At 40.6% G+C, this 21066-nt stretch overlaps 1 protein-coding gene across 3 annotated transcripts in view; it reads left to right on the top strand.

Moving 5' to 3' along the window:
* Loxhd1 (lipoxygenase homology PLAT domains 1) overlaps positions 1-21066 on the top strand; it is a 136992-nt gene that overhangs the window by 32310 nt on the left and 83616 nt on the right. For all 3 annotated transcript variants that reach the window (XM_042675216.1, XM_042675215.1, XM_042675214.1), the window contains exons 7-12: positions 1227-1350; positions 3619-3869; positions 15679-15814; positions 16374-16534; positions 17785-17871; positions 18351-18486. In XM_042675216.1, coding sequence (XP_042531150.1) covers positions 1227-1350; positions 3619-3869; positions 15679-15814; positions 16374-16534; positions 17785-17871; positions 18351-18486 — 895 coding nt within the window. The remainder of the gene's footprint in view (positions 1-1226; positions 1351-3618; positions 3870-15678; positions 15815-16373; positions 16535-17784; positions 17872-18350; positions 18487-21066) is intronic.

The following is a 21066-nucleotide window of genomic DNA, read 5'->3' as shown; positions in this document are numbered from 1 at the left end:
CTATGGACAAGCCTCTTTCTGTGGCGTGCCTCATCTGTAGGGGCTCAGTTCATCACCCCCAATTTGCCTCTTACCTCTTGGAAGGACAGCCTTGCTGGTGGGCTTGTCAACAGGTGAAGAATTCCCCCAGGTACAAATGGCTCTTGTTTTATATTAGGTCATTGCTCCTCCCTCTCTTCCTCCCCCCCCCCACCCCCCGTCTCTCTGTCACTCACTCTCACTCAGTTTCTGTCTCTCGCACACCAATAAGAAACAACATATACCCTCCTATTATTCAGCACAAAGGGTGTTTCTATCCTTCCAGCCTTGTTTTATAGTTGCCCTTCCCTAGGCCATTTTCAGGAACTCCTTAGCTCCTGAGCATATTCTAGAAGACATGCGTAATCTCAGTCTCACCAATGTAGTTCCCATAGGAATCCCTATGGTTTTACAGCTGACTATTTCTATTCACCATCCTGCCATTGGCTGACCTTTCCTGACTGGGGTCTCATTGAGGACTGGGAATTCCTCTTGCCTGGACTTCTCAGGCTTCCAGTTCTTGCATCCCCATCTTCCAGGGATACACTTTTTGTTTGTTTGTTTATTGCCTTTAAATAGTTGTTCAAAGAGGTTTTAATTGAACATGTTACTTTAAAAGTACAATGCATCTTGATCCATGTTACTCCTTCCATGCTTCCTCCCCATCTCTCCCAACCCTACCCATCTACTCCAGTCACCTAGTTCCATTTTTGCATATGCAGGGCCACATTTCTTTCTCTCTTTTGCCAGTTGTGGGGCTTGAACTCAGGGCCTGGGCTTCGTCCCTGAGCTTCTTTTGCTCAAGGCTCGCAATCTACTTTGAGCAACAGCACCACTTCTGGCTTTTTCTGTGTATGTGGTACTGAGGATTCGAACCCAGGGCTTCATTCATGCTAGGCAAGCACTCTACCACTGAGCCACCTTCCCAGCCCCAGGGCCACATTTCCTGCTTCAACTTCCAGAAATGCCCTGCAACAGTGGTGGGAGCCAGAGCTTGGGAATTCAAGCCAAGGGGTAGTTGAGAGTCATCCTTGGATGGCTCTTCGAGCTTTGCCTGGAAACAGCTGTGTCCTGTGAACAGCTTTCCTTGGGCCAGAAGGAGAGAGAAAGTGCATTATTGGAGGACACTCCAGTAACTGGAGGGTTGGATATATCATCAGCTGTACCCTGGATGACCCTTAAGCATGCTGTGTTGTTCTTCTTCTTAGATTGTCATTGAAGATATTGGGAACAAAAGGAAATATGACTTTCCCCTTAACCGTTGGCTGGCTTTGGATGAAGATGATGGCAAAATCCAAAGGGATATTTTAGTGGGTGGAGCTGAAACCACAGGTAGGACTGTGAAAGGAGAGACTTCCAGGCCTAATACTTACTTTCAGCCTGAGGGTTAATGCTAACATGTGTGACCTGGGTAGGCAGTTATTGGAGCAGGAGCCTGGCAGGCCTTTAGCCAGTAATCCTGCTATTCATGATATGGTCTGGTCCTCTGGACTTAAGGCCCTGTTGATACCAAAGCATCCAGACCAGAGCAGTGGCCCTGAGTGGCACCAACTGTTTAGGCTAAAGAAGCCCTTCACAGGAAGAAGCCAGAATGTAAACTTCTGACCTGCTTCATTTCTTGCAGTCCTTGTGACCACTTACAATGCAAGCACTGTATTTCCCCTATTTGTCAGATGAAGAAATCGAGGCACGTAGAAGAAATCCACCCTTTGTCATACAACTGACAAACAACAAATTCCATATGTGATCTGCCTGCCCACAAATTCCACAGAAAACCTCCAACTCCCAGCCTGTCTAAGGTGGTAATGAATGTTCCAGAAAAACTCACATATGTCATTATACGTATCTGAGAACATGCTCTGTCACTGAAACTTTTACAGCTCACCCCTGCCTAGAAATAAAATTCAGGTTCTGTAGTATAGCGTGCAATTCATTCCACCATTTGGCTCCAGTTCATCCTATCCTATCAGAAATCTCTTCCAACACCTCTGCTTCCACAGCCCTTCCTGCTCCCCCACTGCGTGCACTTTGCTCTTAATGATCCTCAACACCTGTCATTCTCCCCCCACCACATTAACACACTTCCCTCTTTTCCCTACTCGCCCAGATTTCCTCACACTTTTCTCTCCTTTTGTCCTGAGAATCTGCTTAACACCTCATCTCATGATGCAATTTCTCTCCTTCCTGCTTCTCAAATCCCTGCTTCTAGTTGCTTCCCCTGAGCCTTCCCTGACCTACCAAGACTGGGTGATTTTTCCTTTCCTTGCTCCTTGTATCTTGGATAGCCTCTGCTGCTATTGTTCAAGACAGTTAAAGCTCTTCTGCTTCACATCTTCCATCCTAACCTTTGGGCATCTTGGCATGGCTTGCTTATTGTGAGATGTCATAAGTCATTGCAACAAAAGTTCTCAAACCTTCATTAGAACAGATTTGCTATGATCCAATCAACTGTGTTAAGATTACTGTCTCTCAGTGATGGAGGAAGAGGGGAAATGACAGCAGGTGGGACTTTCTCCTCATCCAGGCTGTGGAAGTATGTCTGGCGTGAGAAAGCCACCCTTCCAAGTGCTTTGGAAAAAGAAAGCTTGAGAGTCAGTTTCTTACAACAGTGCCTTTCGTTTTTGTCTTCATAGACTCCCAAAAGCTTGGCATTTGGTGGATGTTTGCTGAACTAAAGAAAGTGTGAATGCATGAATGAATAATGCATCCATGCAAATTGCTTTACAATTTGGCTTCAATTTATCTCCCATGTCTTCCTTCCAAATAAGCTTGGGATATTTATTTCTGTGGAGTCACAGATGAGGGCATAGGGTAAGGTAGAGTTAGGGATGGGTGAAGGAAATTAATAAAGCTTAAAATGTTGATTGCCTTATATTCCAGGACAGAATGAATGAATGCAGGCCAGGAGAATTTCTGATCTGAGTACTTGTTTATCTTTGGTGCTTTCTCCAGTTAGGGGTTAAGCCTACCACCCCTCTTTACTTCCTCTTCCTTAGAATTCCAAGTCATTACTATGCTTCCTGACTGACCCAAACCTAACATGGTCCAACCTACAATATCCTCTCTTTCCTTCAGTCTTTCCACACCCACCAATCAAGTGGTAAAGGAAGAAGGATATGATTTTTCAATAAAAAAGTTATGTTTATCAGGTATCAGCTAAAGAACAAGCTAAATGGATAAAGTAGTTCAGGATCTAACTCTCCACTAATGGAGTTGACTATTATAATTAGATTAGACATAACAGAATTCATGTGGCAGCTATTAACGATGTACACATGGTAATTAACATTCATAATAAGTACTATTCTTATCCAGCCCAAGTTCCTCCTCCTCTTTGTTAGTTTCCTGTAATCAGTACTGGCTGTCAGTTTCCTGTGGTAATAGAGGAACTTTCTTCTCTAACTCAGGTACACTGACACATAAACTTTGAAAAGATGAAGTTGTGAGGGGCATTGGATATGGTCTGAGGGAGGAAGACTTGAGGTGGAACAGAACTATGTGGAAGAGTCATGTCTAGGGATTCCAAAGCCAGGATGGGGGAAGGGGAATTATCACAATGCAGCTCACTTTGAGCCCTTGTCTCCCCTATTTCCACAACAGCGATCACCTATATTGTCACCATCTTCACGGGGAATATCCGGGGAGCTGGGACCAAATCCAAAATCTACTTGGTTATGTATGGAGCCAGAGGGAATAAGAATAGTGGGAAGATCTTCTTGGAGGGAGGCGTGTTTGACCGAGGTCGTACAGATATCTTCCAGATAGAACGGGCTGTCCTCCTCAGCCCCCTCAGTCGGGTCTCCATTGGCCATGGTAATGTGGGCGTCAACAGAGGCTGGTACTGTGAGAAGGTAAGAAGGGACTACAGGAGAGCGTTCCCTGATTCAACCCCTCTCTTCTTTTAACCTTTCAGTACAAGCTTTAACCTGAATCCTATGCTCTACTTCCTCTAGACTAATTATAGAGCCCACAAGCAATTCCTTTCATTGGCCATTTTGGGGGAAACATGCACATCCATCCTGATTTGCTGGTGGTCAGGGTGGGTAATTCTTTAAACACAGGGTGGGTAATCCAAAGGTGCTCACTTAGTGGCTATAATTATTGGCTTCCTGGTGCAGTGTTTTACCTCAGTTTACAAAACACTTTATCAAAAAGCAAATGTAAAATATATACATTTAAAATACATGTACTTATATATATTATGGAATACTGTATTTAAGGAATAGTTATGTATATAAAGAAAACAATAAAATATAATAATAGAGGTAATAGAACCATATAGCTAATGATTTTTATTCATTTATTTATTTAATATATATTTTTCATTGTAAAGATGCTGCACAGAGGGGTTACAGTTACATGAGTAAGGTAATGAGTACATTTCCTATGGAGCATTATTAACCCCTCCTTTGTTTTTCCCCTACCATTCCTCCCCCCCCCAAAAAAAGTTGTAAAGTTTGTTTTCAACATAGTGTCTTGTACATCTCATTGTTACAATGGGTCATCCTATATCCTTATTTCAGCATTTTGTTATTTCCCTTCCCCTCCCCAAATTGTGTATACAAGATGTAGGACACCGGAATCAAATACAGGGGTTATACTATGGGAGAAGAACATACAAAAGAAACAAAAGATCCTGTAGTACATTATAAGTACATTAAAAACAACAGCAAGAAAGATAAAACTTCTTGTATCCCTATCTTGGGGTTCATTTCACTTAGCATCATCTTATATGGTCATATGTGCATAGCTTTTGACCTTTTCTGCTTGTTCTAGACATACACTAGTGATTGCAGATAAGAGAAATCATGGGGCCTATGTTTCTTTGGGCCTGACTTACTTCACTTAATATAACTTTTTTCCAAGTCTTTCCATTTCCTAATGAATGGGGGGCAGTGCCATTTTTTCTGATGGAGGCTTAGAATTCCATATTGTCTTGATCCATTCATCTACTGAGGGGCATCTGGGTTGGTTCCATATCTTAGCTATGATAAATAAGGCTGCAATAAACATACTTGTGCTGGTAGCTTTAGTATGGTCTTGTTTGTGATCATTTGGGTAAATGCCCAAAAGTGGGATTGCTGGGTCATAAGGGAGCGCTATGTGGAGTCTTTTGTGGAAGTCTATTCTGCTTTCCAAAGTGGTTGAACAAGTTTATACTCCCACCAACAATGCAATAGGGTTCCCTCCTGGCCACATCCTCTCCAGCATCTTTTGTTATTAGATTTCCTAATTATAGCCATTCTAACTGGGGTGAGGTGGAATCTCAATGTTGCTTTGATTTGCATTTCTTTTATGGCTAAAGAAGTTGAGCATTTCTTCATGTGTCTATTGACCATTCTTATTTCCTCTGCAGAGAAGTCTCTCTTTAAGTCTTTTTTTTTTTTTTTTTTTAATTTTATTTTATTTTATTTGAGAACATACTGTACAGAGGGGTTACAATTACATGGGCAGGATAATGCATACATTTCTTACCAAGCATTGCAGCCTCCTCCTTTGTTTACCCTTCACCTCCCTTCCCAGCCTCCCCCCTCCCTCCCACCCAATCATACCCCCCCCCCCCCCCACCGACATTGTAAAGCTGGTTTTGACATGACATTTTGTACTTCTCATTGTTGCAACAGGTCCACCTGAATCCTTAAATGATTTGTTTGTCCCCATCTCCTCCACATGTTATACTGACATCAAATATAGTGAAAGTGGGGGTTACACTGTGGGGGAGGGACATACAAAGCAACAAAGAAATAATCTTATAAATGCGTTAGAAACACATGCATGAAAGAAACAAAAACATTAAAATACATATTTGAGGTTTCGTTTTCCTAACATCACATTATCTGACTTTTTCCGCTTGACTCATACCTATACTAGATATTGCAAATAAGGGAAACCATGGGACCTATGTTTCTTTGGGCCTGGCTTACTTCACTTAATATAATTTTTTCCAAGCCTTTCCATTTCCTAACAAATGGGGAAATGTCATTCTTTCTGATGGAGGCATAGAATTCCATTGTGTATATATACCACATCTTCTTGATCCATTCATCTACTGAGGGGCATCTGGGTTGGTTCCATATCTTAGCTATGGTAAATAATGCTGCAATAAACATAGTTGTGCTGGTAGCTTTAGTGTGGCCTTGTTTGTGATCATTTGGGTAAATGCCCAAAAGTGGGATTGCTGGGTCATTGGGGAGCTCTATGTGGAGTCTTTTGAGGAACCTCCATACTGCTTTCCAAAGTGGTTGAACAAGTTTACATTCCCACCAACAATGAAGTAAGGTTCCTTTCTGTCCACATCCCCTCCAGCATCTGTTGTTGTTAGAGTTCTTGATTTTTGCTGTTCTAACTGGAGTGAGGTGATATCTCAATGTTGTTTTGATTTGCATTTCTTTTATGGCTAGGGATGTTGAACATTTCTTCATGTGTCTATTGGCCATCCTTCTTTCTTCTTCAGAGAAGCTTCTCTTTAAGTCTTTCGCCCACTTACTTATTGGGCAGTTGTTTCTTTGAGGATTTGTTGTTGGGTGGTTTAATTTTTTGAGTTCCAAGTATATTTTAGATATGAGACCCTTGTCTGTTGTATGGCTAGTAAAGATCTTCTCCCAGTCCGTGGGCTTTCTATTGATCTTGCTAGCTATGTCATTTGCCCTGCAGAAGCTCTGCAACCTTATACAATCCCATTTGTCCAGCCTTTCTTTGATTTGTTGTGTTTCCGGGTCTCTATTCAGAAAATTTCGGCCTGAGCCAAGGAGACCCAGGGTTTCTCCTATTCCATCCTGTAATGTTTTCAGAGTGTCTGCTTTGAGTTCAAGGTCTTTGATCCATTTGGAGTTGATTCTGGTGCAGGGTGATATATAAGGATCTAGCTTTAGTTTTCTACATGTAGTTAACCAGTTTTGCCAGCACCATTTACTGAAGAGGCTGTCTGTCTTCCATTCTATTGTTTTAGCTCCCTTATCGAAGATTAGATGGCTATAGGTCTGTAGGTTCATTTCTGGGTTTTCAATTCTATTCCATTGGTCCTGAGGTCTGTTCTTATGCCAATACCAAGCTGTTTTGATTACTATGGCTTTATAGTAGAGTTTGAAATTTGGTATTGATATTCCTCCAGCAGTGTTCTTTCCGTTGAGGAGCGTTTTTGCTATTCGGGGTCTTTTCTTGTTCCATATGAATTTTTGGATTGCCTCTTCTATTTCCTTGAAGAATGAGGTTGGAATTTGGATAGGTATTGCATTGAATTTGTAGATAGCCTTGGGAAGTATTGCCATTTTCACAATGTTAATCTTTCCAATCCAGGAGCATGGGAGGTTTTGCCATTTTTTAAGTTCTGTGTTGATTTCCTTTTTCAAGATTTTAAAGTTTTCATCATAGAGGTCCTTCACTTCTTTAGTTAATTCCTAGGTATTTTATTTTTTGTGGGGCTATTACAAATGGAGTTGCTTTCCTAATTTCAGCCACACTTTTCTCATTGTTGGCATACAGAAAAGCCATTGATTTTGGGGGGTTAATTTTATAACCTGCTACTTTGCCAAAGTTTTGAATCAGCTTGAGTAATTTGGGAATGGAGTCTATGGGATTCTTTAAATACAAGATCATGTCATCTGCAAAGAGGGAGAGTTTTATTTCTTCTTTCCCTATTTGGATCCCCTTTATGTCTGCATCTTGTCTTATTGCTGTAGCTAGGCATTCTAATACTAGATTGAAGAGAAGTGGAGAGAGTGGGCATCCTTGTCTTGTTCCTGAGTTAAGGGGAAATGGCTTTAGTTTTTCACCATTGAGTATAATGCTGGCTGTAGGTTTGTCAGATACAGCCTTTATTGTATTGAGGAATGTTCCATGGATTCCTAATTTTTCCAAAACCTTCATCATAAAGGGGTGTTGGATCTTGTCGAATGCTTTTTCTGCGTCTATTGAGATAACCATGTGGTTCTTATTCTTGCTCCTGTTGATGTGATGAATAATATTAATTGATTTGCGTATATTGAACCAGCTTTGCATCCCTGAAATGAATCCTGTTTGATCGTGGTGTATGATTTTTTGGATGAATTGTTGAAGTTGGTTGGCCAAAATTTTGTTGAGAAGTTTTGCATCAATGTTCATCAAAGAAATGGGTCTATAGTTCTCTTTCTTTGATGAGTCCCTGCCTGGTTTTGGGATGAGGGTTATGATGGCTTCATAGAATGTGTTCGGTAGTGAGCTTTCTCTTTCAATTTCATTGAAGAGTTGGAGGAGAATTGGTGTGAGCTCTGCTTTGAAGGCCTTGTAAAATTCCGCTGTAAAACCATCTGGTCCTGGACTTTTCTTAGCTGGGAGGTCTCTTATTGCTGTTTCTATTTCAATGCTTGATATGGGCCTGTTAAGATAGTTTACCTCATCTTGGTTTAGTTTTGGCATGTCAATATTTGCTAGGAAGAGGTCCATTTCTGTCAAGTTCTCAAACTTATTAGCATAAAGTTTTGAGAAGTATTCCCTTATAATGTTCTGAATCTTGGTTGTTTCCGTGGTGATGTTTCCATTCTCATCTCTGAGTTTATTAATTTGGGTGTGTTCTCTTCTTTTTCTGATAAGATTTGCTAAGGGTCTGTCAATTTTGTTAAGTTTTTCGAAGAACCAACTCTTTGTTTTGTTGATTCTTTCTATAGTTTTTTTGTATTCTAATTCATTTAATTCTGATTTAATTTTGATTATTTCTTTCCGTCTACTGGATTGGGGTTTATCTTGCTGCTCTTTTTCAAGGAGGTTTAGATGTGTCATTAAATTGTTAGTTTCAGATCTCTCCAATTTGTTGATGTAGGAGCTCAGAGCTATAAACTTGCCTCTGAGTACTGCCTTTGCTGTGTCCCAGAGGAGCTGGTATTTTGTGTGTTCATTTTTGTTGAATAGCATGAACATTTGAATTTCCTTTCTAATCTCTTCCATGACCCACTCATGATTCAGCAGTGTGTTGTTCAGCCTCCATGTGATACTGGACTTTCTTTGGTGGCTTTTGGTGTTGAGTTCTAATTTTATTCCCTTGTGGTCAGAGAGAATGCAAGGTATAACTTCAATGTTTCTGAATTTAGACAAGTTTGCTTTGTGGCCTAAAATGTGGTCTATTTTAGAAAACGTTCCATGTGCTGCTGAGAAAAACGTGTATTCTGATGCTGCTGGGTGAAATGTTCGGTAAATGTCTGTTAAGCCTAGTTGATCTATGCAGCTGTTTAGATCTGCGGTTTCTCTGTTGAGTTTTTGCCGAGTTGATCTATCTAGTGGGGAGAGTGGTGTGTTAAAATCCCCAACAATTAATGTCTTTGGATCTATATGGGATTTGAGGGAAAGTAGTGTTTCTTTGATAAATTTGGGTGCTCCATTGTTTGGCGAATAGATATTTAGAATTGTAATATCCTCCTGAAGGAGAGATCCTTTAATTAGTATGTAGCGACCTTCTTTATCTCTTCTCACGAATTTTAATTTGAAGTCTATTTTATCTGATATTAGGATTGCAACTCCCGCCTGTTTATGCGGTCCGTTTGCTTGGTAGATTTTGTTCCAGCCTTTAACATTGAAAATGTGTTTGTTTTTACGGGCAAGATGTGACTCCTGCAGGCAGCAGATAGAAGGGTCTTGTTTTTTAATCCAACTAGACAGTCTATGTCGCTTAATTGGAGAGTTCAGTCCGTTAACATTAAGAGATAGGACTGAGAGGTATTTGGGAGTTCCTGCCATGTTATCCACCTTCTTGGGGGCTGCGAAAACTGGGTTCTTCCTATGGTTCTTGGATTCTCAGTTTGGGTGCAGTTTCTTGGCCTTTATTGCGGTCTTGTTGGTTTTCTATGTGTAGGACATCTTTAAGAATCTTTTGTAGGGCTGGTTTGGTGGAGATGTATTGTTTCAATTTTTCTTTGCTATGGAAGGTTTTTATTTGGCCTTCAGTTATGAAGGAGAGTTTAGCTGGGTACAGTATTCTTGGTTGATAGTTGTTTGTTTTTAGGGCATGGCATACATCATTCCAGGCTCTTCTTGCTTTGATTGTCTCTGCTGAGAAATCTGAGGTGATTCTAATTGGTTTCCCTTTATAAGTGATTACCCTTTTCTCTCTGACAGCTTTAAGGATCTTTTCCTTGTTCTGAGTTGATCCTGTGTGGATTATAATGTGACGGTGGGATGTCCTATTCTGGTCTGGTCTATTTGGGGTTCTAAAGGCTTCTTGTATCTGGACAGGCCTATCTTTTTGCATGTTTGGGAAGTTCTCTGCTAGGATCCTGTTAAACAGATTTCCTAGACCATTAACTTCTGTTTCTAGGTGCTCCTCTACACCCATTATCCTTAGATTAGGCCTTCTGATGGTGTCTTCCAGGTGTTGGATAGATCTATCATACTTCTTGGACTTGTCTTGGATGGTTGTATGTTCTTTCTCTATAATATCTAGGCTGTCTTCAATCCCTGAGATTCGATCTTCTGCATGGTCTAACCTGCTGTCAAGACTCTCTACTTTGTTTTTTATCTCTTTTCCTTCTAGTTGGTCAGCTTTGATGGCTTCAAGTTCTTTGTTGAAGCTCTGTTTTACGTCTTGTATGAATTTCTTTACTTCCTTAATTTGGTGTTCAGTGTTTGTCCTCAAATCACTTAGTTGATTGGTTATGGTTTCTTTGGGCTCCCATTCCTTCTGTTGGGTTTCATTCAGCATTCCCTTTGTGGTCTCCCTGACTTCCTTCAGCTCTTTGTTAATGGATTCCATGAATGCCTTTAGTGATCTTTGTGTGTTCTCTACCTGGTCTCTCAATTCCTGTATTACTCTTTGATTAGCTTCCTCCCGTTCGTGGGATTCCTGCAGATCTCTTTGAGTGTTCTCAGCCTGCTCACGCCATTCCTCCCTTTCTCTTTGAGTATTCTCAAGTTGTTCACGCAAATCCTGTATCAGTTTTTGAGTAGCTTCCTCACGCTTATGATATTCCTGTATAAACTTCTGGGATGCCTCCTCTCTCTCCCTATCACGCTCATACAGAGTCCTTTGTACGTTGTCAAACTTCTCATTTATCATGTTTGCCAGCAGTGTTTGTAGAGCTGTTTGGGAACTCTCCTCTGGATTATTCATTATCTGTTCTAACCCCTGATTATCAGGATTGGGAATTGAGATACCCGAATTTGCCATTTTTCTTGTGTTTTTCCGGCTTACTCTGCCCATTTGAGATGAAGATAGCACCAGTTTTGTGCTAGAACACTATCTTAAGGCAACCATCAACCAAAGTTTGCATTTGTACAGTCAATAGTCTACAGATACAATCTAGTTCAACCGATACATCTATTCGACATCAAACAACTATATGTTAAAGGACTTCGAACCGCAGAGAAGAATTTGGAAAACCAGAAATTATTAGGGTTAGGGAGAGATGTGGGTAAAAAATAGGAATAGATTGGTGTGGGGAGGCACAGGGAGAGTTAACTATGTCCTAATCACAATGCAGGAAATAGGTTGGGTAGGATGCAAGTAGAGAGAGAGAGAAAAAGAAGAAAGGGAAAGGGGAATGAAAAGAGACCAGAAAAAAAAATAGAAACATAAAAATTAATGTTATTTTAGAGATTAAAAGACCATCTATTTATAGAGGAATATGAATATGTTGAGAGAAAGGGAGGGACATAGAGGAGATGAGAAAAACTTTAAAAAAATGCTTAAAGTATTATATAGGTATAAAGAGGTAGTACTGCTATTAATGAATTTAAGTCTCAGAGGTTTTGAATTGAGTAATAAGTTTGTGGATTAAGTGTGTACACAATGGGGGATAGGGTCTACTGGTTAACTACGGGTTTATCTGAGGATGTGCAGGACAAGAGTTAAGTCACATAAAGATGAACAAAGAGGAAAAGATGGAAAGGATAGGAAAGTGAGAAGAAAAGATCAGAAGTTCAGTAGAGGTAGAAAAAAAAACAAAAAGATAATTAAGAATGAAAGAAAAAGAGAAAGAAGACAAGAAAAGAAAGGAAAACACACATTCATGTATTCCTAAAATAAAAATTATAAGAGGAGAAAAAAAAAAGTTAATGGAAAACAATTATTTTTTCAGAAGAGGCAAAAATTAAAGATTAATAAAAGTTTTAGAAAAGCAAAAAAAATTTTTTTTATATATATAAGGTAACAAAAAACGAAAAAAAACAAAACAAAAAAAAAGAAAAAAAGAAAAGAAGAAGAAAAAAAAAGTTCTTTGATTTTTTTTTTTTTTTTTTTTTTTTGGGAGGGGTGGGAAGAGTCCTGTATCTCCCTTTTGTCTGTAACCAGAGTCTGGTTGGAGTCTCTGGTCAGCTTGAGGTCCTGTGGCTTGATTGGTTTCTTAAGTCAGTTTGTTGGAACAGGCAGAAAAATGCTCTGCTTTACCCAAGATTTTGAGATCCCCCTCCCAGGTTAGTTTACTGGGAGGGTGATCTGCTTTGAGAATCACAAAAGAGGGGGATGCAGTGATGAGGCTAGGCTGGGTAGAGTTGAGGCCTTTCAACGAACAGTAGCTTTTCCCTGGGGCTATTTTGTGAAAAAAACCTCACAGCACCCAGCCTGGAGCCATTCTCAGGGTTTCTGTTTTTCAATTGATTGTGGTGGCTGCTAGAGGGAGGGGCAGCCTCTGGCTCTGGTTACCAGGTGAGGAGAGCCACTCCAATGGCTGGCGCCTGAGCTGGGTGACTTTTCCCTGGATGGAACTGAGTCTGTGAGGTCACTTCGCCGTTAAGTTCTTGTGACCTGCTAAATGACTAGTTTTATTCCAAGGCCTGAGCTGGAGCTAGCCGCTCCTCCGAGCTTTGTCGGTATCCAAGATGGAGATCACCGGTGCTGGGGGGGGAGGGGTGGCCTTCCCTCCTCTGCTCCCAGAGGAGTGAGGAAATGGGGCTTCTACTCACGTCGAGTCTTGGATCCTGGGTCGTCTCTGGTCTGCAAAGTGCAGGATGAAGTTGTCCGCTCCTTGTCGGTTCTTGCTGGTGTTGAGTAGAATCCGCTCGTCTGCTGCGTCTGGCTCCTTCGTCCCGGACTGCGTCTCAGGTATGCCTCCGCGGCGGTGGTCGCCGCTGCGACCCTGCCGCCGCCGCAGCGGCAGCTGCTCAGATGTGTCTGCTTGGCTTCCCCTCTCTTGACTAACTCTCTGTCCTGTGATGGCACACTTGGTGTGATTCTCTGGCTTGGGACTGCTCACTGGAACTCTGAAACTGTTTTCTATGCAAGAGCTTGTTCAGATTCCAGCTTCTCCTCCGCCATCTTCCTCTCTTTAAGTCTTTAGCCCACTTGTTTATTGGGCAGTTGTATCTTTGAGGATTTGTTGTTGGGGGATTTAATTTTTTGAGTTCTAAGTATATTTTAGATATGAGACCTTGTCCATTGTATGGCTAGTGAAGATCCGTGGGCTTTCTATTGATCTTGCTTGCTATGTCTTTTGCCATGCAGAAGCTCTGCAGTTTCATGTAATCCCATTTGTCCAACCTTTCTTTGATTTGTTGTGTTTCTGGGTCTTTATTAAGAACATTTCAGCCTGTGCCAAGGAGCCCTAGAGTTTCTCCTATTCCTTCCTGTAATGTTTTCATGGTGTCTGCTTGACTTTGGGGTCTTGGATCCATTTGGAGTTGATTCTGGTACAGAGTGATATATAAGGATCTAGCTTTAGTTTTCTATAGGTGTTTAACCAATTTTGCCAGCACCATTTACTAAAGAGGCTGTCTTTCTTCCATTCTATTTTTTTAGCTCCCTTATTGAAGATTAGGTGACTATAGGTCTGTGGGTTCATTTCTGGGTCTTCAGTTCTATTCCATTGGTCCTCAGGTCTGTTCTTGTGCCAGTAACAAGCTGTTTTGATTACTATGGCTTTGTAGTAGAGTTTGAAATTTGGTATTGCTATTCGTCCAGCACTATTCTTTCTGTTAAGGATTGCTTTTGCTATTTGGGGTCTTTTATTGTTCCATATGAATTTTTGGGTTGCTTCTTCTATTTCATTGAAGAATGAGGTTGGAATATTGATAGGTATCACACTGAATTTGTAGATAGCCTTTGGCAGTATTGCCATTTCACGATGTTAATCTTCCCAATCTAGGAGCATGGGAGGTTTTTCCACTTCCTTAGTTCTGCTTTAATTTTCTTTTTTAGATTTTTAAAGTTTTCATCACAGAGGTCCTTCATTTCTTGTTAAATTAATGACTAGGTATTTTATTTTTTGTGGGGCTATTGCAAAAGATGATGCTTTCCTGATTTCAGCCATGCTCTTCTCGTTATTGGCATACAGAAAAGCCATTAATTTGGGGGGGGGGGTAATTTTATACCCTGCTACTTTGCCAAATTTTCGTATCAGCTGGAGTAACATTGGACTGGAGTCTATGGGGGTTCTTTAAGTACATAATTTTTACTTTTGTTTTGGTGCCAATACTGGTACATGAACTCAGGCCTTGTGCTCTTGCGTGGCTTTTTGTTTTGTTTTGCACAAGTCTTATGCCTTACCAGTTGAGTCACACTTCCACTTTCTAGATAATGATTTTTAAAGCTTCAATTACTTTTCTATACTGAGATTGAAATGTAGAACACTTCCATGCTTCCAAAATTCTTCTGTGTCCCTTCTCTTTTACAAAATTCTCTTCCCTCAAGGAAAGACACTATTATAACTTTTGCCTCTATCATTTATCTTTTTTTGCTATTTAACAAAACAGTTTATGAATGGAATGCATCTTGATTAGTGTCTCCCCTTTCAACTCTATCTTATCTTTAATTGGTAGTTTTCATTCAATATTGTATGTCAGAGATTCATCCAAATGATAGCAGAAGCCATAGCTCATCCATTTTCCTGCTGTGAAGTAGTTCATTTATCTGGCCATTCTTCCATTGATGGATATTTTGGGGATAGTTTCTTGGTTTTTTATTATGATGCCATGAAAAACATTTGAACTATGGGATTACTTCTTGGCTTTTGATTCCATGAAAAGCTTGCAGGTTTATCTTTATACAAACAGGCAAGAACTTCTCAAGACAGAAGTCTAGGTCACAGGACACATGACTTTCAACTTTCAGAATCATTCTTTCAAAACCAGTGCAACAGTGATATCTGTACAACCTGTGGAGGGGGGTTTGGGGGAAGGGAAAATCAGAGGAAAATGAAGGAGAAGGTAACAAGTTCGACAGGAAATGTACTTATTACCTTACTTATGTAACTGTAACCTCTCTGTACATCACCTTGACAATTAAAAAAATATTCTAGATTGTTTTCCAACCATTTTAGTTCTTAATTCATTTTAATCCTACAATGAGTGTTTCATTTTAAAAATCAGCTTTGGTGAGGCATAATTTAATATAATTGTATTCAGAAAACAATCTGTATGATACCATTTTTAATTGTTGAGATTTATTTATAATGCATGTTTAATTTGTGTATACGAACCAAGAGTTGGGCATAAGATTTTGACTTTGTTTATTAAATTTTACTAATTAAGTGTATTAGGCTTTCCTACTTCGGTAGCATGCTTGCCTCCCTCCCTCCCTCCCTCCCTCCCTCTTTCCTTCTTTCCTCCCTCCCTCCCTCCCTCCCTTCCTTCCTTCCTTCCTTCCTTCCTTCCTTCCTTCCTTCCTTCCTTCCTTCCTTCCTTCCTTCCTTCCCTCCCTCCTTACCCTCCTTCTCTCTCTCCCTCCCTCCCCTCCTTCCTGATGCTTGTGGTCTGCCCTTCCAGGTGGTAATCCTGTGCCCCTTCACTGGTATCCAGCAGACCTTCCCCTGCAGCAACTGGCTGGATGAAAAGAAAGCAGATGGGCTGATTGAGAGGCAGCTCTACGAGATGGTGTCTCTCAGGAAGAAACGGCTAAAAAGTGAGTGTAGGGGACATCACCCAGGGAACTCTCAGATAGGTCAGCAAATGACAAGATATCAGATTGTGGGGGTAAAAGCTTTGAGGGATTCCATTCCTACTTCTCAACTTTCCTCTAGAAAGAGAAAGTGGTCTCCAAGGTGTTCAGTGCCCTAAAGCACAGACCATGTTCAGTTGTATACCTGGCATCATGGTTTACTCCCATGGCCCCCATATTGAAGATACTACTGTTATGGACAAGGGAATAAACTGAGTGTTCCACTATAGTGCACCCTCAACATACCAGACATGGTGTGGGTGGAGCCAGCTCTTCCCATTGTAAACCATGCTAATACATTTTAGACATTAAGAAGAGCATTAAGACCCCTTAGTTTTAAAAGCCAGGAATCCTTAGAGTTCTAAATTTAGCACTTGTTCTAATAGATTTCTGAGAGTAGGACGTAATGTGTGTATAACTTACTCTTCAGTCTTGATCATTTCTTATTTTCTCCTCTTCCTCACTGATAACTGGAAAATTTCTTCACATGGAGTTTATAGCACAACTTGGCCTTGTCTCATAGAATTTGCTTGGTCCCTGTGGGTCTGGACAACTGACCTGAAGAAAGCTGGTACCAACTCACCCATCTTCATCCAGATTTACGGGCAGAAGGGACGGACAGATGAGATTCTCCTGAATCCCAACAACAAATGGTTCAAACCAGGCACCGTCGAGAAGTTTAGGGTAGGAAAGAAATGTGGTAGGGTTGGGAGAAGGGGAAAAGGAGCCTGTAGGAGGTATTTGCCATGGGGATCCTAACTTGGTTTCCTCAGCCAGGTTTTGGACCACATTGGAAGATGAAATGGTAAAACAGAGACTTCAGGACCATGTAAAAGAAGGAACAATTTGATGCTTTTTAGGCATTGTATTGAAACGAATACAATTTGTGTGTGTGTGTGTGTGCATGCGCGCACGTGCACACCAGCACTGGGGCTTGACCTCAGGGCCTTGCACTCTTACATAGCTTTTATTGCTGGTGCTCTACCACTTGAGCCACAGTTCCACTTCTTTTTTTTGCTGGCTAATTACAGTAGCATCTCCTAGACTTTTCTTCCTGGGCTGGTTTTGGACCTTAATCCTAGGATCTTTTGAATAGTTAGGATTATAAGCACTCAATTGAAAGGGATACACTTTAGATGTAGCCCTTTATCTGAAACAGACCAGTCTCAAGCCTGGAGAAAGAAGCAGCATGAAATAACCTGGGACATCCAGGAAGAGGGTAACTTAGGAATCATTGTAGAACATAGCTCCTAAATACAGTTAATGCTAGATTGCCCAGTCTGGCTGCATTAGAGAATAAGGATCAATTTTAACAGAAAATATTATTTTTATAGCATTTGAAAGGAAATCCAGCTTTCTAACTTTCCAGTATGTATATAACTGCAGCAGGAGTCCCCCCACTCCCAGAAGTGCTGCTTTGACCTTTAGGAAGGAATAATTTGCAATTTGTTGCTGTCTTCTTAGAGCAACCCATCAGTGCCTCTATTCTAACACCAAGTTCATTGCTCTTTATGTATTTGTCTTCCTGCCAGACTTGAGCCCCCAGGGAAAGGGCATGACTGCTGTATTGATCTTTTTGTCTGTTTCAGTGCCCAGCAGAGTCCTAGGGCTGTGGGCCTGCGCTAATTTGTAGGGCTGCCGTATATATTTTGTTCCTGGAAATTTATTGCTTGGAAGATCTTCTTTAGGTTGGATCCCACTGTGGGTCAGTTATTTTTGTTCACTTTCACCATCCCAGACTGAACCCTTGTTCCACTGGCTCTCTTGGCTCTATGAGCTGCTGGTCACCAGAAACATGAGAGGCGGGAGTGTTGTAGGATGGCTCAGTGCAAGCCTATCCTCACTCTGAAGAAACATCCACCTGCCTACAGTCAGTTATGAGGGTAAATGTATTTTCTGCATTGGGCCATTTGGCCCTTTTTTTCCCCTTATAGATTGAGCTCCCAGATCTCGGCAGATTTTATAAAATTCGGGCATGGCATGATAGAAGGAATCCTGGCTCTGGATGGCACTTAGAAAGGGTGAGATGCACCTTGGAGGGGGAGGTGGGGAAAAAGCCAGAAGTAGTGTCCCTTTTCCTGGCTGTGTTTATCTATCTATCTATCTATCTATCTATCTATCTATCTATCTATCTATCTATCTATCCATCTATCTATATACTTACCTACCTACCTACCTCAGTATGTTAGGAAATGGAGTAGAAAAGGGTGGATATAGGTAACAGGTAATTACAGATGGGGAAAGATAGGGAAAGGCCTTCCAAAGTAGACAGAGAATGTTCAATGGGACTTGTATTGTGTTCAATTACCTGGATGTTAGGCAAGTATTGATCTATCTGGGACTAAGGAGAGAAATACTAATCTGGCCCTCTACCTTCCCCAAGGGTTATCATTAGAAGATGGCCTTTGTCCTACCGAGATGATAGGGCAGGATGGGGACTCCAGGGCATGGATGAGAATCTCTGGCACCCTTACCTACTCACCTCTGGACTTCATTCTAGATGACACTGATGAACATTCTGAACAAAGACAAATATAACTTCAATTGCAATCGCTGGCTGGATGCCAATGAGGATGATAATGAGATTGTGAGGGAAATGACTGCAGAAGGTCCAACAGTGCGGAGGATAATGGGCAGTAAGTACTGACTGGCTCTCCATCTTGGGGGAGACAGTGGAGCTCCAGCTTGATGTGCCAGTGGGATTCTGACCCATGAGCTGATGGTTTTGTCTACTGGGCACCAGCAGTATTTCTTAATGCCACAGCATTTAGAAGGCCAGAGCTTCAAGACTAGTTTGAGGTACTTATCTTCAGGGCATGTAATGCTAAAACTCCACCATGACAGGTGTAGTGTGGAGGGAAGGGACACTGATGGGCATTCCATTTGGCCATGAAGGAATGAAAAGGATCTGCATAAAACAATAGTTCTATAGGGCCTCCTTGAAATGAAATCTCTTCTTGTACCATTCAAATTATGAAATTTTGAAAGTTTTTTCCCAAAAGGAAGACTGGATCAAATTATTGTAGCCACACTTGCCTACTACCTAGTGAGTCTTCTATCTCTATTTAAGTCCAGTAGGGATTAAGCTTTTTACCTGGAGTCCAGCATTCACTTCCAAAAATCCAAAAGGAGGTGATTTTGCCTCTACATTATAGTAGTAGAGTACTGGTAAATGTTCTATTCCCTTTACATGACAGACATTACTAAATGATTGCAGCATTCTCTTTCACTGACTCTGAAATGAGCTTGTAGCTCTCAATATAACACTGATATTAAAATTGGCATTTAAGATAATGAATCCATTTGTTAACCTTGTGGCAGTCCTTAATTTTTTTCAATAATAAAGTAATATTGCAAAAATCACAAAAGGTTAAGAAGATATGGCAAATGAGGGCACCCATGGTTCCTGAACTACAAAATAGTTCAACTATGTCATTCACAGATTATCTTGATACTTATGAAAACTCTGTTTTCAGAGAAGAAGCTTTACATTTATTTGTTAGATAGGTTTGTTTAGAGATATACTCAAATACACAACACACACACACACACACACACACACACACACACACACACACACACACACACACACACACACACAAAATCTCCCAAATAGCTAGTACCTAAAATAAGACCATTTAATCTGTCAGTTTAACTAGGTAAGCTTGCAATCACATTTACTCTATTTTATGGTTCATTTTCATTCTTAAGTATATTACTGAAGAATATTTGCATTTGGATTGGAAGCATGGCTAAATGGTAGAGCACCAGCTGAGCAAACAAGTTGAGCAAGCATAAGGTTCTGAGTTCAAACCTCTATCTATCTATCTATCTATCTATCTATCTATCTATCTATCTATCTATCTATCTATCTATCTATCTATCTATCTATCTATCTATCTATCTACCTATCTATCTATCTATCTATCTATCTATCTACCTATCTATCTATCTATCTACCTATCTATCTATCTATCTATCTATCTATCTATCTATCTATCTATCTATCTATCTATCTATCTATCTATCTATCTCTATCTAGATGATAGCCTGATGAAGAACTGAGGAAGTTATTTGCCACAATCAATCCATAAGCAACAGCAAGATCTTAAATAGACATTTTGCTTCATGGCTTTGTGTCTATCTATCTTTTTATGGTCTGGCTTATCTTTTTTATAGTCTATCTTTTTATAGCTCTACCTCTTTATAGTTAATAATACTTGCCTTGGAAACAAAGCTATCATCTATCTGTAAATATGACAGTACCATATGACTCTACCCACCCTCACCCCCCATCCATCTAATTGGAACTTTCTGTAATATGTAGTCCATCAAAGCAGAAATTCATCTACTCTTCCCTAATCTATCCATGAAGTGTGCCAGAACTGAACCTATAGATGCAAAGAATGGGGAACTTAATTGATTTCTATTCTTTCTTATCAATACTCATGATTTGGCGCTCTGTCTTTCCTAAGCTCTTTTTGTGGGTTGCTTCTCAAAATTTTACAACTGATAGCTCTGGACCAACCAACTTTCTCTGGCCTGCTACATTAAGTGTTCTCTAATTTCCAGGAGCTTTGTCATTTAGAGTGCTTGTTAAAACAAACTTCTGGGTCCCACTGCAGTTATAGATTCAGTAGTTGTAGAGCAGACCCCAAGAATCTACTTGTCTAAGAAATTCCTTGGGGGACCCACACTTTGAGAACCACTATAATAATGTACTGATCACTTTTCCAGCTGCTCTGCAGCTCCCCAAATTTTGTTGTTGTTTCTATACTTGTTCCCCTACTCCCAGTCTTGGTTTAAATAAAGAAAGAAAAGAAAAAGAAAATTGGCTTGGTTTAAATGACTTGTAGTTCATCAATTTAGTAAGTTTTTTCCTAAGAGAAATTTGTCATTTTTTTTTTTACTTCAAATGCTCCAAATGTTTTTTTTTTAATCTGTTCTCTCTTTGCCTTGACTGAAGCATGACTCTCCCTCCAGAACCCCATTTCCTTCATCAGAAATTGTGGAGCAAGGAGGGAGGGGGACATCTTTTTGACCCGCTCTGTACTTGTAGACTGTTGCTGTGGGTATCATGAAATTGTCACCTCCCACAGTTCAGTCTTCCAGTGACCTTGTGTCACCTGCCCCAATTCACTGAAGGTGGTGTAATGTACCCTATTCTGTAGACACCGACTCCTTCCACAGTCCTAGGACAATGCATTAGCTTACTG

Source organism: Dipodomys spectabilis, unplaced genomic scaffold, assembly GCF_019054845.1.
Source record: "Dipodomys spectabilis isolate Male_0828 unplaced genomic scaffold, ASM1905484v1 ptg000024l, whole genome shotgun sequence".
Lineage (NCBI taxonomy): Eukaryota > Metazoa > Chordata > Mammalia > Rodentia > Heteromyidae > Dipodomys > Dipodomys spectabilis.
The sequence above is the reverse complement of the archived record's forward strand: the minus strand, read 5'-3'. Positions and strand labels throughout refer to the sequence as shown.